This window comes from Perognathus longimembris, chromosome 25, assembly GCF_023159225.1.
Source record: "Perognathus longimembris pacificus isolate PPM17 chromosome 25, ASM2315922v1, whole genome shotgun sequence".
Taxonomy (NCBI): Eukaryota; Metazoa; Chordata; class Mammalia; order Rodentia; family Heteromyidae; genus Perognathus; species Perognathus longimembris.
The window spans coordinates 13,421,292-13,438,330 of NC_063185.1; the positions used below are offsets into that span (position 1 = coordinate 13,421,292).

Here is a 17,039-nt window from a genome sequence, read left to right on the forward strand (position 1 = left end):
CCACTAGTTGCTGGATGCCCTGGGTTGGCTGTCAAGTCGGAAGCAGAGTGCTTCATCTAATCAGGTTTCTATTTAAGGAGGATGTACTGAGCCATCTTTCCCGAATGAATTCAAGGATTTGAGTTATCAAATAACCTTTTGTTCTGATCACTCTCACCAATGAGTCAGTCCTTAGTGTGCTGTGGGCAGCACACAAGGCTTAAGTCAGACTGTTAGGTGAGCCATCAGAATCAGACATGCTGCTCTGTCCCTTTCTAGAAAATTACTGCAAGCAGATGGTTTGCTAAGGGAAAGGATTTCTCTATACCTTCCAAACTCTTAAAAAAAAAAAAAAGAATCTAACATATTACTTGAACTTTTTCTACCCACTTCATGAAAAAGTGGGTGCTGGGCTCCAGAATTGGTTTGTTCAAACTGGATCTTTGAAGGCTGATCCTCAGCAGAATGGTGAGGTGCCCTCATACCTTTTATATTACTTTCTCTGGAGGATTTTATTCACAAAGACAAGGTGAAAATTTACACATATACTATGTTCTTTTCCCCTGCTGCCGTAAAATCTGGGAAGGAACAGAACTGTGCATCTTGCTGAATGAGTCTGAAAGTTGTACTCTGTTAAAGCCATCTGTTCCTTATGTAAAATATAAATTGGTGTTTGGTCACCCTAAAGGAATCAAGCATCCCTAAAGTAATCAAGCATCATAAATGGGTGCCTCTAGAACAATTTGCCAATGAAATTATCTAAAGAGTACGCCACAACCCAGCTCTGGTGAGTCTGTTGATGCAATAATGCCAACTTAGAAAAGAAAGACAGGAGATGAAAAAACTTCTCTTCACTGACATCGATGATAGTGTAAAGCTATTTTAGAATTGTTATATACATCCTAGATATGCATTCTTTACAAATATACGTGTCAGTAAGGAAGTAAAAGCACAGGTAAGGATAGTATTTGGAGCATGGCAGATGTAGAAGTGTTAGATGAATAGTAAACATGAACCTAGAATAAAAGTCAATCAAAAAGGAAAGACAACCTAATCCTAAACTTTAGGAGTATTTAGGAGTACTGTGGTTATATGTAAATATTTAAAAAAGATCTTGTAAGTATATAGTATTAATTGGTCCCAGGATTAATATCTTAAGAAATTTTATACATAAAATAGGTAATGACAGTCTAGACTTCTGGACTTTCACATTTTCTAGAGTGCCAATTATAATTCTGCATGAGTAAACAGTCAATACTTTAAGAAATATGTATTGATCTGGTTACACTAAAAAAGGAAAACTTTTTAGGTATGTAAGAGGATCTTTAATAAAGAACTGCCTTTTCATCCTGATTTAAATGGCTAATTGCTGAAAAAATATTCATGGTGTGCCTGTTAGAAGTCAGATGTTCAGGTGATGAAGGCGTAGTCGTCAATGAAACGAAGTCTCTGACTTACTAACATTTAAGAGAGTAAAAGACAGGTCTAGGTGAAACAGTAAGTTCTAGTTACCAGCCAATCCATGTAGTAAGACAAGCCATGGAGAAAACAAAGGGTAGTGGTAGGACAATACAGATCTACAGATCAAGAATTGGTACACTATTCTATAAAGAGCCAGGCAGATTTATACCTATCCTTTCTTTGTAGCTGGATTAAAAAACAAAACAAAAACTCTTGACTTGCCAGTCCTGGGGCTTGAACTCAGGGCCTGGGCTCAGTCCCTGGCTTCTTTTTGCTCAAGGCCTCTTGAACCACAGCAACACTTCCACCTTTTTCGGTGTATATGGTGCTGAGGAATTGAACCCAGGGCTTTGTGCATGCTAGGCAAGCATTCTAGTGCTAAGCCACATTCCCAGCCCCAAAATAACTTTTTGAATTTCAATAAAGAATTAGGTTAGCTACTTTAAACAAACCAAGTAAAGCTTTGTGCTGTTAAATAAAAAAAGCAATAAATTGTACATACAAACTCAGGAAAATACTCAATTCCTTTCAGCTACTTTCTCAATACTTTTAAGCATCTTGTATTATTTCAAAAATTCCAAAGAGCATGGGATGGTGGTAGTTCATAACTGTTATCAGCTCATCAGGAGGTAGAGATCTGAGGAGTGTGGTTCAAAGCCAGCCTGGGCAGAAAAGTCTGTGTGTGTGTGTGTGTGTGCGCGTGTGCGTTTTGCCAGTCCTGAGGATTGAACTCAGAGCCCGAGCACTGTCCCTGGCTTCCTTTTGCCTAAGGCTAGCACTCTATTACTTGAGCCACAGCACCACTTCTGGCTTTTTCTGTGTATGTAGTACTGAGGAATCAAACCCAGGGCTTCATGCATGCTAGGCAAGCACTCTACAGCTACGCCACATTCCCAGCCCTGTGAGACTGTTATTGCCAACTAATCACAGAAAAAGCTGAAAAGTGGTAGAGTGCTAGCCTTGAGTAAAAAGAGCTCAAGGGCAGCGCCCAGGCCCAGAGTCAAGTACCAGGTCCAGGACAAAAAGAACAACAAAAAACCAAACCAAAACAGTGTACACTCTGACTTCATATAAATACAAAAGCATACATACATTCAGAGAAAATGGCCAAAAGGACTCATGCCAGTTACTGACTACCTTGTAAGTAGAAAGTTCTGCCTCCTACTTCATTTCTTTCTCATGTGACTTCTTAAAATAACAAAATGCTAAAAACAAATATGAGCAAGAGAAAACTAAAATACTTACAGTACAAACCAACAGCTGTAGGCAGCAAAAATAAAGCAAAAATCATAAAAAAGTCAGCAATCAAAAGTAAACTAATCAATAGTTCCGTAGTTTCACTCCCATTTTCATTTTGATTTAAAAAGACATTTACAAACAGAGTAAACATAATTTAACTCAAGACTTAAAAATTAATCAAACTTGGCTAATGTCACACATGCACAATACAAATGTCTGATGTATATAGGTAATTATATATAATTTCTAGATAACCTGTATATATTGTGTATAATTTACAAAACTGAATTTGAAATTAATTGAATATAGTTTATCAACTTAAGCATACTACCAGTAGGTAGAAAGCCTTACACAAAGTTACATATATGGGTATTTAAATTTTTAATGAATAAGCTAACTTTCTATGCTACATTTGTCTATTGATCTTATGGATGTGGACATATGCCACAGACTAATAAGCCAGACTTTGTCAGAACAGATTTTAAAAAGGGATTTTAAATCCTTTCCAGATGTTTTCAAGGAGAGAATTATGAATCAACCTTCAGCCAATTTGGGTAGTACCTCTTCTTCACGTCTGAATTTCAGCTCCAATGGGCCAAACCCTTTCTAAATTTTAGTAACTCCACCCTCTTTATTCTCCTAACTAAATCTTCAGCGTGCTTCTCTCTCTCCACAGCCCAACTGTTTATGCATTCCTGTGTTAATAATAGAGTCATAAAAACATTAATTCTCTATGCACCAGTGCTTACTCCCATAATTCTAAGGAAGTGGAGAATTGTAGATCAAAGTTCAAAGCCAGTCCAGGAGATTATATCTCCAAAATAATGAGCAAAAAGCTGGGCTAGTGGTATGGCTCTAGTGGTGGCATACCAGTCATGAGCAAGAAAGCCAAGTAAGAATGTGAGATTCAAGAACTGGTTCTGGCACATGCAAAATCATATGCTCTTTCTAAGCACTCATCTTAACGAAAGTATGCATGAGTAGTGTGAAAACTATTTGTCATCTATGCAGTGTAAGAAGTGCCACTGTAAAAGTGAGATAACACAGAGATAGATTCCCATAACAGAATAAACTTCAATTCTATCCTGTGATAGACAATGTACGAGACCATACAAACCAGCTGAAAATCTCTGAAAAAAGAAATGAGTATAGTAAAGGGGTATGTATGGGCTTCCCAGATAAGGGAATGAGGTAATAGTTAAGTTCAGCATTGCTAAGAGGCTAGAAACATTTCTTTACTCTGGAGGGCCATTTCTTTTCCCTTTCTCCCTTTTGTGTTGGTATTGAGACATGAACTCAGGACCTCTTACTTGACTCTTTTATTAATAGTGCTCTACCACTTGAGCCTGGCTTTTTTGCTGGCTAATTGGGGAAAAAAGTGTCAAGAACTCTCTGCCTAGGCTGGCTTGGAATTGTGATCTCAGTGAGGTCTCAGCCTCATGAATAGCTAGGACCACCAGCGTGAGCCATCACCACTGGCTTGTGACATTTCTATTATGTATCATTATCTGAATCCAACTTGCAGTTTTCCTACCTCTGTGACACTCTAATGCTCCCTATTGTTTACTTTTTCTGATAATCAGTTAACTTTATGTGCTGGTAACAATCTTTATATTAACTTGTATTTCTTTTTTATTTTTTAAATTATTAAACATTTGCTTTTACTGTTGTCATAAAGGTGACGTACAGAGGGTTTTCCGTAAGTCAGGTAATGAGTACATTGCTTTTTGGACAATGTCACCCCTTCCTTCGCTCTCTCCCAGCTTTTCTCTCCTGCCCCTGGTCCACAAGTTGTGTAGTTCATTTTCAACATAATGTCTACTGAGTAAAGGATTTTATTAGCATCTACTTCATCTGCGACAAAACTAACCTTTTGGGGGTGTAGGTCAATGAGTTTTAGCCATCACATACAGTTATATGGTTACCACCATAGCCAATAATAGAGCCAATTAATCACCCCCCAAATTGCCTCTTGCTATTTTGTGACAAAGTGCAATTGTACCCTTAGCTTCCCTGATCAGTTTTCTATCCATGTAGTTTCCCTGTTAAAATTTTTTTTTTTTTTTTGGTCAGTCCTGGGCCTTGGACTCAGGGCCTCAGCACTGTCCCTGGCTTCCTTTTGCTAAAGGCTAGCACTCTGCCACTTGAGCCACAGCGCCACTTCTGGCCGTTTTCTGTATATGTGGTGCTGGGGAATCGAACCCAGGGCCTCATGTATACGAGGCCATATCCCCAGCCCTCCCTGTTAAAATTTTAGAATTTAAGGAGCTGAACTTCTGTTATTTCTGCATCATGAATGAACATAAAAACCACTAGAAATTTCTAAGCAAAGTAATGATTCAGTAAAATCTTTGTTCCAGACAGAATATGGGTACCATACAGAAAGTGAGACACAAAAGTAGTTCCTTGGGTTTAGTAATCTGTCAATGGTTAAGAGACAACTGAATTAATAAAAGAAAAAATGTATACAAAAACTTCATTAAAACGCCTTTTGATGTTGTGTTCTAGAGTTTGTATTTATGTTGCTACAAGAAAACATAAGCCTTGGCTGGGAATGCGGCTTAGGGGTAAAGTGCTTTGCCTAGCATGCATGAAGTCCTGGGTTCGATTCCTCAGTACCACATAAACAGAGAAGGCCAGAAGTAGCACTGTGACTCAAGTGATAGGGCACTAGCCCTGAGCACAGAGAGGCTCAGGGACAGAGCCCAGGCCCTGAGTTCAAGCCCCAAAACTGGCAAATGGAAAAAAAAAAGTCTAAAGAAAAAAATAAGCCTTATCAGTACTTCTATTTTCTTCATTCTAGTGCTGAGATTTATGTAATTCATTATGCTTCCTTTTTCTAAATGCTGCTAGAACAGAAAATTTAAGCTGAGTCAAATATTTTGATCTTTGAGAAAGCATTTTCCCCCTTCCTCTTCTGTGTACTTAATTCAGTGTCTTCTAAAGAAAGGCATTTTTCAAGTGGAAGTTATGCAACTAATTCTTCAAAGTTTCACTGTGCTGCATGACGGTGGCTCATACCTATTATCCTAGCTACTCAGAAGTCTGAGACCTGTGGATCATGGTTTGAAGCCAGCTCTTATCTTCACTTCAGTTCATCACCAAACAGCCAGAAGTAGATCTTTGCTCAAGTGGTGGAGTGCTAGTCTTGGGCAAAAATGCTCCAGGACAGTGCATAGGGGCCCTGAGTTCAAGCCCTGGGACTAGCACCAAACAAAACCCCAAAACTAAACAAAAACACCACTTTGAATTATGTAGCTAAGCCACACAATGGGCAGGAATAAGTGTAAACAAATTAACTTGGGGCCCCATACCAACTGTCTGAACAACAATGAGAAAGATAAATATTTTGGCAATATGGGATAAAAACCTCAATGCTCTTAGGGAATTACTAATGCATTTTTGTGTATCATAGAGGAAGATAAGTGAAGTCACTGAAGAGTAAATAATATGTCTTCTTTTCCACACATGGGTCGAAAACATTTTATAGACAGAGAAACATCTTTATTGCACAGATAGTGATTACCAAAAGATCCTTACATTTGTGGTCAGGAATGGTCTTCCCCCCCCCCCCCCCTTTCTGTATATGTGGTACTGAGGAATCAAACCCAGGGCTTCATGCATGCTAGGCAAGCACTCTACTGCTAAGCCACATTCCCAGAAATAGTCTTTTTAAATGAACATTAAAAACAATTGGAGGAATTATCATTTAAATGTAGGGATAAAGACAATCTTTCCATTAATTTTTGCATGAGGTCATAATGAAAAGAGGGCCATACAAGCATCTAATATTTGTTGCACCAAGTTTAAGCATCTACCAGTGCTTGTAGACAGTAGTTTGGCTATATAACACCACATACAAACATTACCTGAAGGATTGGAAAAATCCAACATGCTGGTGGTAGGCTGCAGGAGATCAGGGCTGCTGGATGAGAGTGTTCCAGGAATAGGCATTATAGCCAGGCTGTGTCTGCAGTGTCTAGTTCCCACAATGCTGTCATCTTGTGACTGGCTCAAGCCTCCATCACTTCAAAAGAATGCCAAATACTATGGTAAACTATGAGAAAGTACTTAACAGTACATAGCTCTATTCTACATGCACCAAACCACCACAAAACCAACTTAAGATGGTGACTTAACTAGATTAAACTATTACAATTAAAAAGAGTAGGACAAGCCGGGCGCTAGTCACTACATTCAAATACAATTGATAGATGTATGTAATTCTACTGTATCATAAAGAAACCACACATTTAGTTCCTCCTGGTTTGTATAGAGAAACAGATGCTGAATGAATCTAGGTGAGTCCATGCAGCTTGCCAGCTTCAGGTTTCAAATATATGCATCCAGTCATGGTCTCACCACAGAAATCATCCTCCCTCTACCCTACAATGCATCAAAATCAGAACAGAAGGCAAGCTAGCAAAAGTTACTTTTTTCCTAAGGTTTTCAAAAACAAGCATTTAGACAACTGTAAATCCACCTGAAAGAAAAACTGAGAGTAGAAATGCAATGATGCCATTTACATTTTTTTATGTCCTAAAATATCAATTTAAAATAAATAAGTTCCATAAAAACACAGGAAAACAATCAGAAAAAGATTCCCATCAGTGTAAGAAACCAAAACACCATTTCTCTCTTTAAGGGTTATGCTGTATATTTGAAACCGATGTGATCCTCCATTTCCTTAACAGTATTTCCATCTTACTTGATGCAGCATTCTTCCAGATACTTGTGCTATATACACACAGTTATCACAGAATACATACCTACTGTGGAAAGGAATGATTACTACAGGTTAAAAAATGAATGGCTATGGTATATACTTCAGAAAGTTAGAAGCAAAAGCTAGTCTTTTCGTAGATTAAGAAGCAGTGCAAAATCAAGAGCAGAGGACGGTTAGGTTGGTCAAGGACTAGAGAACTGTTAATAGCCAGACAAGAAAGACAGCGCCAGAACAAGAGAGCCAGAGTCAGGTGAAAGCAAGGAGGTATGGAAGAAAGCAAAGACGAGTATCTCAAGAGCAATCTTTGATGTCAGACAGACTTGTGATATTAGGTGTTTGGGCTCAGGAAATTTCTCTTGCAGGATGTGGGTTTCCTTCATTTATAAATGTGAATAATATCGACTCTACTTCAATTATTGTAAGGATAAAATTAGGTAAAGCAGCTGAACACATACATTGGCACACAGAGGAAAACAGGGTGTTTTTCAAAAAGGTTTAAATTTTTTTTTTTTTTTACCAAAACTGAAATGAGAATAGAAATGTAGAAAGGAGAAATATTAATTTCAACTTACATTGAAAACTATAGGGGACAATATAGATACAACAATCGAGGTACCATTCAAGCAAAATGTATTCTCCAGGAGAAAATGCAGACTGACAGGGTATAGAAAGTGTTTTACTGTGTAAGTAATTTATGCTTATTGGAATACAATTAGGTTTATATTCCTAGTTCTCAGAGTTAAGTGTTAAAGGTTAGCTAAGAGGGAAAAAAAGCAGGGCTTTCAGAGACAATTATGTAGAACATAAAAAAGTATTTTTTAAAAAACCCTATTTTTAGATACAGAGAGTAAGGTAAATGAAACCAGGAAAGCAAACTGTTACCTTGTACTGCAAATAAAATAGAATAAAATTTCAAGTTAGAATTTTCTATTAGAGCGAATTAGTTGCAGTAGTTGCAGCAAGTCGGAATTTACTACATGGACTAGTAAGTGGATTTTCACTCACTAGTAGTAGTAAAGTCTTTGTATTACCAATGATGTAACTGAACAATATTCTGCTTAATTCACAGTGGTGACACACTATGTAGCTACAATCACATAAGGGTGCTTACAAGTTAAGGTGAGAGCATGTATAAATGACAACTGTACTGTTATGGACAACATGCTATGACAGGAATGAAACAGTATTTAGCAAAATAGTCATGCTTGAAGCTGATCTGGTAAGGCCTATTTGGCTAGTCATTATGGCATTTCTTACCAAAACAGTCTCCTGAGAGGTGATGCAATAAAGAAACAAGACAGTTTAAAAAAATTCTCCAGTAATTCCCTCACACTAAATTTAATTAAAATGAAACAATTTAATTCCACTAAGAAACTAAAAAGGTCACAAAACAGCATCAATATGTACATGAAAACCACTTAATATCAAAAGTAACCCCCCAAAAAGTATAACAACAAGAAATTTGGAGGAAAAAGTAACCGGTAAGCAGGTAAAACAGTCCACTCCTGGGGATGTTACAATGATCTATTTGGAAGCTGAATGTAAACAAGTAAATTGTATTTTCTAAACTGTGAAATATTCTCAGGTAAATTAAAAAATACTGCTGCATCTTAATTTACAGATGCTAATCAAATAAATGACTTTTGCTTTCACTTTGATTTTTTCATTCTCAAAATATTTCATAGGCTGGGGATGAGCATGGTGGCTCAAGCCCATAACCCTAGCAACGTGGGAGGTAGAGACTGAGAATCATGATCCAAATCCAGTCTGAAAAATGCCCAGAAGCATCCAGATATGAATTTCTAAAGTATAGCGCATTTCAAGTATAGCCAACAGCTTTCTTACTGACACAAATGAAAAGATTCAGTAAAGAGAACGAAGGAGGAGGTGACATTGTTCAAAAGGAAATGTACTCATTACCTGACTAATGTAACTGTAACCCCTCTGCACATCACTTTTACAATAATTTTTTGAAGTTCCTAGATATTAGTTAAAAAAAAAAAGTTCCTACATGAATGTCGTTGATATTACCTACCTAAATAGTTTTGGAGGCAGGATGCTAAATCGTGTTTTATCCAAAATTTTCCTGATTTTGTTTCTTCCACCCGAAACAGTATTTGCTTTAACTTTCTTATTTCCTTTCTCTTGGGATGTCGGTTCAATATCTCCTGGCACATCTTGGATTGAATGGCGATTACTTTTCTTTTCGGCAATTTTGGGAATATGAGGAATACCAGACTTCTCTTGTTCAGTCCGACTAAGTAATTCTTTGAACACTGCAGAAATAAACAAATTTGTCATTTATTTTCTTCTAATAGAAAGTTCTTATACCAGCAAATTTTAAGGATAAACATAATCATTTTTTATTGTTAGACCTTTGGCAGCCCTATTCAATTACACATTTATCACTTATGTGTCTTTTTTTTTGCCAGTCCTGGGACTTGAATTCAGGGCCTGAGCTCTGTCCCTGACTTCTTTTGCTCAAGGCTAGCACCCTACCACTTGAGCCACAGTGCCACTTCTGGCTTTTTCTGTTTATGTGGTGCTGAGGAATTGAACCCAGGGCTTCATGCATGCTAGGTAAGCACTCTACTGCTAAGCCACATTCCCAGCTCCTGCATTACTTTTATTATAGGTGTTTTGTTCTAAGTTCCATGCAAAATGACCTGATGGATAAACACTACTTCATGGTATGCCATAAAGACTAGGGCTCTACTGTATGTATCACTATAGAATACTACTCCATTTCCACAATTAATTCTTTGAGATACTCTGTTGTTTTGCTTGATTGACTGCATTCTACCTGGGACAGATTGGTATGGAAATCTCCGCTTTTACAGAACAGTGTAACTCCCATTCTTTGGTCCATTCAATCTACAATTGATATTCACACTACTCAAAAACTATGTCTAAGATCTAGGATTTATTTTTTTTTCTTTTGGGGTCTAGAGAAAGTTCTGCTTTCCTATTTTTCAAAATTGGTACCTCTTAAGCTTAATCTAAATGTTGGCATTTCCCAAACTCCAGGAAAGCCAAAAACTGTGAGGACCTACTTATCTGTGCTAAACTAATGTTACTGTGAAATTATCAACACATGATTATATGCCATGATGTACATGATGTAATTCAGCCAAAAGGACTCAAAAAAAGGAAAAAACTAAATGCTTTACTTTTCATTACGAGTAAACGCAGGATAAGGAGAAGTCAAAGTGAAAGAAAAACTTACTTCCTTTCCACAGGCATAACTTTGAAGTCAACTCTTCTCTGGTTGCAACTTATTCTTGATAGTTTTCAACTGTTATACTGTATGTACTGTTACCATTCTCAGCCTTTAAAAGGCTTATGGTATGGGGCTGGGAATATGGCCTAGTGGTAAAGTGTTCGCTTGGTATACATGAAGCCCTGGGTTCGATTCCTCAGTACTACATAAATAGAAAAAGCCAGAATGTGCTGTGGCTCAAGTGGTAGAGTGCTAGCCTTGAGTAAAAAGAAGCCAGGGACAGTGCTAAGGCCCTGAGTTCAAGCCCCAGGACTGGAAAAAAAAAAACTAAAACAGTAAAATGCTTATGGTACATACATAATGAAAAGAAACAGTAAATCTCTTCTAAAAATTAAAGTAACAAATGGTAGATTTAGTGAGAAGAACAAGGTGAACGAACTCATGCTTTACTGAGGTATAAACAACATAAGAACATAATGCAGGGCCACAAATGTAGCTATAGGTGGAGTAATTACCTGTCATGTGCAAGGCTCTGGGTTGGATCCACACCATTGCCAAATACATACACACACACACAATGTTGTACCACAATCATTTTTACACAGAAAAGTATGTCACCAGAAATCCAATGCTTTACTAAATTTATTTTCAAGAAACTAATCTGGAATTCATGTTATTTCAGAAAGCTAGAGTAAGCATTTTAAGATTGAAATGCATATTATTAGGGTTTTAGAAAGAATCTGATTGTGAGTTCTAAGGTGTGTGTGTGTGTGTGGGTGTGTGTGTGTGTGCTGGTACTGGAGCTTTAAGACAGTGCCTTGGCATTGTCCCTCAGTCTCCCCTCCACCCCCCCAGACTAGCACTTGAGCCATAGCTCCAATTCCAGCTTTTTGGTAGGTAACTGAAGATAAAGAGATCCTCAATCTCAGCCTCCTAAGTAGTTAGGATTAAAGGTGTGAGCCAATGGCACGTGGCTCAAATTCTAAGTTTTATTCAGTATCTTTAGCCCCACCAGTAGAATACAGTACAGAATAAATGTGAGCATATATGCTCTGGCTGAGTTGTGTACCTATCTTCAAACTTACTTTTGATGATATCAAAATATAAAAAATGAAAATTATACATTAAAAACCATTCATTCTTAACAGCTTAGACAAAAATGCTTACATTTAACTATCTTTGCTTTCATTAAAATGACTTCACTTTTACCAAAACCCCACCTCAGTTTTTACACACTCACCAAAAATGTTGGTCTTCACTGTGAGTGCAAGATGAGTATTATTCCTTAAAATTTCAAGGGCCTTCACAAATGTAATGTTCTCAAAGTTTTGTCCATTCACTTCCATTATCTTAAAAGGATTTTGAAAATACAAAATTAAAATCAAAAGTTATTACTCATATCTATAAACTTAAAAGTGTAATAGTGAAAAAGTAAAATGGGATTTGAATAAAATGTGTCATGTTAACAATGATTAGCACTATGAGAAGTTGGCTATGAAGTACTCTAAATACATTTAATATCTTTTACTATCACTGACTGAATCAAATAGCCAAACAAGCAATACTACTGTTTGAACAGGGCTGGTTCTACTTAGTAGAGATTCCACAGTATCATACAGGCTTGATTTTTAAAAATATTTTTTAAAATATACGAACTCCAAAGGAAAAGGAAAAAGAGATAAACATAATGAGAAAAAATTAAGCAGTGAAGATTAAGGGGTCTAATATAAAAATTCTAAAAGGATAAGAATGAAAAATAACATATTAGGTTTTCCTGATAAAAATAACAGGCAGATAAGTGTATAGATGAAATAAGTGACCAAGAAATAAAGCTGGTGAAAATGTCTGAACAATTTATTACGAGCTTGTGAAATTTGATGCAAATGTCCAGTATTTCAAAGAGAAGATACATAATTATTATTATTTTTTTTGGCCAGTCCTGGGCCTTGGACTCAGGGCCTGAGCACTGTCCCTGGCTTCTTCCCGCTCAAGGCTAGCACTCTGCCACTTGAGCCACAGCGCCGCTGCTGGCCGTTTTCTGTATATGTGGTGCTGGGGAATCGAACCTAGGGCCTCGTGTATCCGAGGCAGGCACTCTTGCCACTAGGCTATATCCCCAGCCCCATAATTATTTTTTAAATGACAGTAATTTAAATCTAAAATCTCATATTATTTTATTGGTACTTTGGAGAACTGATAGAAGAAATGAATGATAAATTTCATCCTCAGGAACGAGATCATTGCATTTCATTCATTTTTTTTTTTCCCCTCTCTGAAGGAATGATAGTCCTAAAGGTTTAATGATGAAATACTTGAAAAGTAATAAATACAGTGACTCTAGGATCCTATTCATTTCTAATGAGTAGTCTGGGGTGAATCCCAGAAATTTATGAAAATTTCTCTTAAGGCGGGAATGTAGCTTAGTAGTAGAGTACTTGCCTAGCATGCATGAAGCATTGGGTTCGATTCCTCAGTACCACATAATGAGAAAAAGTAGTGCTGTGGCCCAAGTGGTAGAATGCTAGCCTTGAGCAAAAGAAGCTCAGGGGCGCAGTGCCCAGGCTCTGAGTTCAAGCCCCAGGACTGGCCAATAAAATTTTTTTTTTCTTAAGAAGGGGATTTTCACAACTTAGTGTTTTAACTCCTTGTATTATTGCCACTTTGTTATAGAGACTGATCCAGGCACTAAATGTTATTTACCAGAATCTTGGGCCTCTACTTACTATGTCCACAATCCCAAGATGAGGATAATAAAATACGTTTGTAGAGGCTGGGAATGTAACTCAATGGTAGAATACTTGCCTATCTCGTGCATGGCCCCAGACTCAATCCTCCGCATGCCCTCTGCCCAGAAGTACATGTATGTCTTTCCAGACCTTGCCAAGGACACTTTTGGCAGAAACCATCCACTGTTTTTAAGGACAGTGCCTTTTACAATGCAATTATGCTCATAATTTTTAAAAGAGTGGTTCAATTAAAAAAACAAAGCCACATTAAAAATGAATGAACACATTTTTAAGTAGAAAGTCACCCATGTGATTCTGATGATTAAAAAGGTTCGGAAAACATTTTTGGTGTGCCTAAGAATCTACAGAGCTTTGTTAAAACAGATTTCTAGAACTTATCTCTTAATAATGCAGCTAAGTAATACATAGGATTGAGGGCAGCCCAGGAATTCCTTTTTTTTAATGTTACGTTTTTTACTTTATTCACATTACATTTTTGTCAGCAAATCACTACTTTCAAATAGGCTGTACAATAGTTACCTAGTGCTTATATAAAAAGAATTATTAAATTCTTCCCATGCGATTTTTCCTGCTTATAAATGTAGTTACAAAATTATATTAACACTATTTAAGCTGATTCTACCATTTATGGTCATCTTCTGCCACTGACAGTTGAGGGCACTGTGAAGTGGAATTATCCCCTCTTTCAAAATTTGTTTTTGTTTTTTTGTTGCTGTTGCCAGTCTTGGGGCTGGAACTCAGGGCCTGAGCATTGTCCCTGGCTTCTTTTTGCTCAAGGCTAGCCCTCTGCCACTTGAGCCACAGTGCCACTTCCAGCTTTTTCTATATATATATGTGGTGCTGAGGAATCGAACCCAGGGCTTCATGTATATGAGACGAGCACTTTACCACTAGGCGATATTCTCAGTCCCCCTCTTTCAAAATTTGTACAGGTGGGCTGGGGATATGGCCTAGTGGCAAGAGTGCTTGCCTCGTATACATGAGGCCCTGGATTCAATTCCCCAGCACCACATATACAGAAAATGGCCAGAAGTGGCGCTGTGGCTTAAGTGGCAGAGTGCTAGCCTTGAGCAAAAAACGAAGCCAGGGACAGTGCTCAGGCCGTGAGTCCAAGCCCTAGGACTGGCAAAAAAAAAAAAAAAAAAAAAATTGTACAGGTGCTAACTCACAGACTGACATTTCTGACATATTCTGAAATTGTCAGCTGATTTTTAAAAATTTTCTAATATTTAATATTATAGACCACCTCTGAAAAGAGGCAAAAGTAAAAACCCCACCTAGTTCCTAATACTGAGTTGGCTTACTTGAAAAATAACACATGAGAACTAAAGTAGCAGACACACTATATAGAAGGTTTACTTGAAGCAGTGGGTTATTTCTTACCTGATCACCCCGTTTCAGCCCTGCATCTGCAGCTTTGCTACCAGGTTCTACTCCTTCCACAAAGACACCAAATCCCTTTTCACTTCCTCCACTGAGGCTGAAGTGCAGAGGGGACTCTCGGGAAGCCTTCTGCAGCACAACCTGTCTCCACTTGGCCTTTGCAGCACAGGCAATATTCAATAACCGGAGGTGACCATTCATCTTCTGAAAAGTAGCAAAGAGTAATATATGCATAAATGTATCCATTTCCTTATGCTTCTAAAATCATCTAAGATCATTAGAATTAGAGACATAAATAAATCCAGACTACAGACCATGTGAGCTGGGGCAAATAAAGCTGAAGGGAGAGGCACTTAAACGCTCTCGCTCTCTCTCTCTTTTTTTTTCCAATCCTGGGGACTGGGACTCAGGGCCCGGGCATTGTCCCTGGTTTCTTATTGCTCCTGGCTAGCACTCTACCTCTTGAGCCACATCACCAGTACTGGCCTCTTCTGTTTATGTGGTGCTGAGGAATCAAACCCAGGGCTTCATACATGCTAGGCAAGCACTCTACCACTAAGCCACATTCCCAGCCCTCCCAAGGCTCTCTTATGAACATTAATAAATTTTTAAGAGTTTCAGATAATAGCAATGCAGAAGACTTAAATGTAATATTTCATTGGATGAAAATTACTTCTCAGCCGGTGCATGACTCACACCTGTAATCCTAGCTACTCAAGAGGCTGAGATCTGAGGATGGTGGTTTAAGGCCAGCATGGGCAGCAAAGTCTGTGAGACTCCTATCTCCAGTAAATTACTCTGAAAAAGCCACAAGTGGCACCATGGCTCAAGTGGTAAGAGTACTACTAGCCTTGAGCAAAAAGCTCAGGGACAGCACTCAGGCCCTGAGTTCAAACCCCAGGATGTGTGTACACACACACACACACACACACACACACACACACACACACACACACACACACACACGAAATTACTTTTCATTTTCTGAATGTCCCTAGTACATATTCTACTTTTACCTTGTTTATGTCCTCACTGTTCTATAAAACCAAGATCTTTAAAAACCTTTGTTTAAAACCATTTTTCTAAATACTGCCTAAATACTGAAAGATACATTTGAATCTCTTATCATTCCCAGAAAAGTCTTTTAGTATTATTTCAGTTCTTCCTTAAATCTAATAATATTCCAATTTCAAGTTCTGTTATCGGTTTAATATAACAAAGGAAAAAGATTTTCCAGGGTCAGGGACAAGGCTCAGGTGGTAGAATGCCTGCCAAGCAAATGTGTGAGTGTGAGATCAAACCTGTACTGTATTTTTTTTCCAATGCAGAGAAAGTATTACACTTCTTCTGATCTTACATAAGACTTTGGAATACTATGTTTTGGTCTGCTTTAAATGACTACTACTATCTATCCTTTTGTGGTATGAGAGAGAGAACCTAGTGTCTTGAGAATGTTCTACCACTTCCCATATGTGCTCAGTCTTAGGACTATTCTTTCAAATAAAATAGTTGAGGTATAAGGTGAGGCAACTTCTCCAAATTCATATATGCAGCAGATGCTGGAAGTTGGATCATAATTTAGCAATATGATGCATATTCCTTCCTACAACTTCACCTTGCTTAGAGCAGGTAATCCAGCTATATATCTGACAATAGACTCATGAATAGCTATTGTGGAAGCTGAGAAGATCTTGAGTGAATTATTTTAGGTGGTATATGCTTAGAAAAGGTGAAATCACACACAGGAAATGACCTATGAAGTCCTAATGTAGATCTAATATGTAAGACAAGCCAAGCATGGTGGTGTGTGCCGATGGTCTCAGCTATGCAGGAGATGGCAGGTCGAAGGATCTTATTATCTAAGGCTGGCTCCAGGTAAACACTGAGACTTTACCTGAAAAATAATTAAAGTGAAAGAAAGGCTCAAGGGGTAGAACAGCTACCTAAGAAGATGAGCTACCTAAGAAGATGAGGTCCTGAGTTCAAACTCTTCAAAGAAGGGGGGAGGGGAGAGACCTAAGAGAAGATGAGAAAGACTGCTATACTTATTGGGTGGGTAAGGGACACTCATAAACTTTAGAAATCGTTTTGAGACATACTGTATCTTCCAGATGTTTTTCAAACTCCTCTAGAAATCGCGTCATAGCAGGATCACCTTCAAAATCATTGAAATGATTATTTACCCATAATAATACAATTCGTGTCACCTGTGGAAACAGGAGGAGGCAACATATGGCTATTAGAAACATTGATTTTGAATTGTCAGTTTCAAAAGCATGTATAA

At 37.8% G+C, this 17,039-nt stretch overlaps 1 protein-coding gene across 2 annotated transcripts in view; it reads right to left on the minus strand.

Annotated features, from left to right (window-relative positions):
* Positions 1-17,039, minus strand: part of Rapgef6 (Rap guanine nucleotide exchange factor 6) — a 137,801-nt gene that overhangs the window by 32,019 nt on the left and 88,743 nt on the right. For both annotated transcript variants that reach the window (XM_048334011.1, XM_048334012.1), the window contains 5 exons: positions 16,855-16,962; positions 14,756-14,959; positions 11,866-11,974; positions 9,441-9,681; positions 6,549-6,706 (listed from right to left, as the gene is read on the minus strand). In XM_048334011.1, the coding sequence (XP_048189968.1) occupies positions 6,549-6,706; positions 9,441-9,681; positions 11,866-11,974; positions 14,756-14,959; positions 16,855-16,962 (820 nt within the window). The remainder of the gene's footprint in view (positions 1-6,548; positions 6,707-9,440; positions 9,682-11,865; positions 11,975-14,755; positions 14,960-16,854; positions 16,963-17,039) is intronic.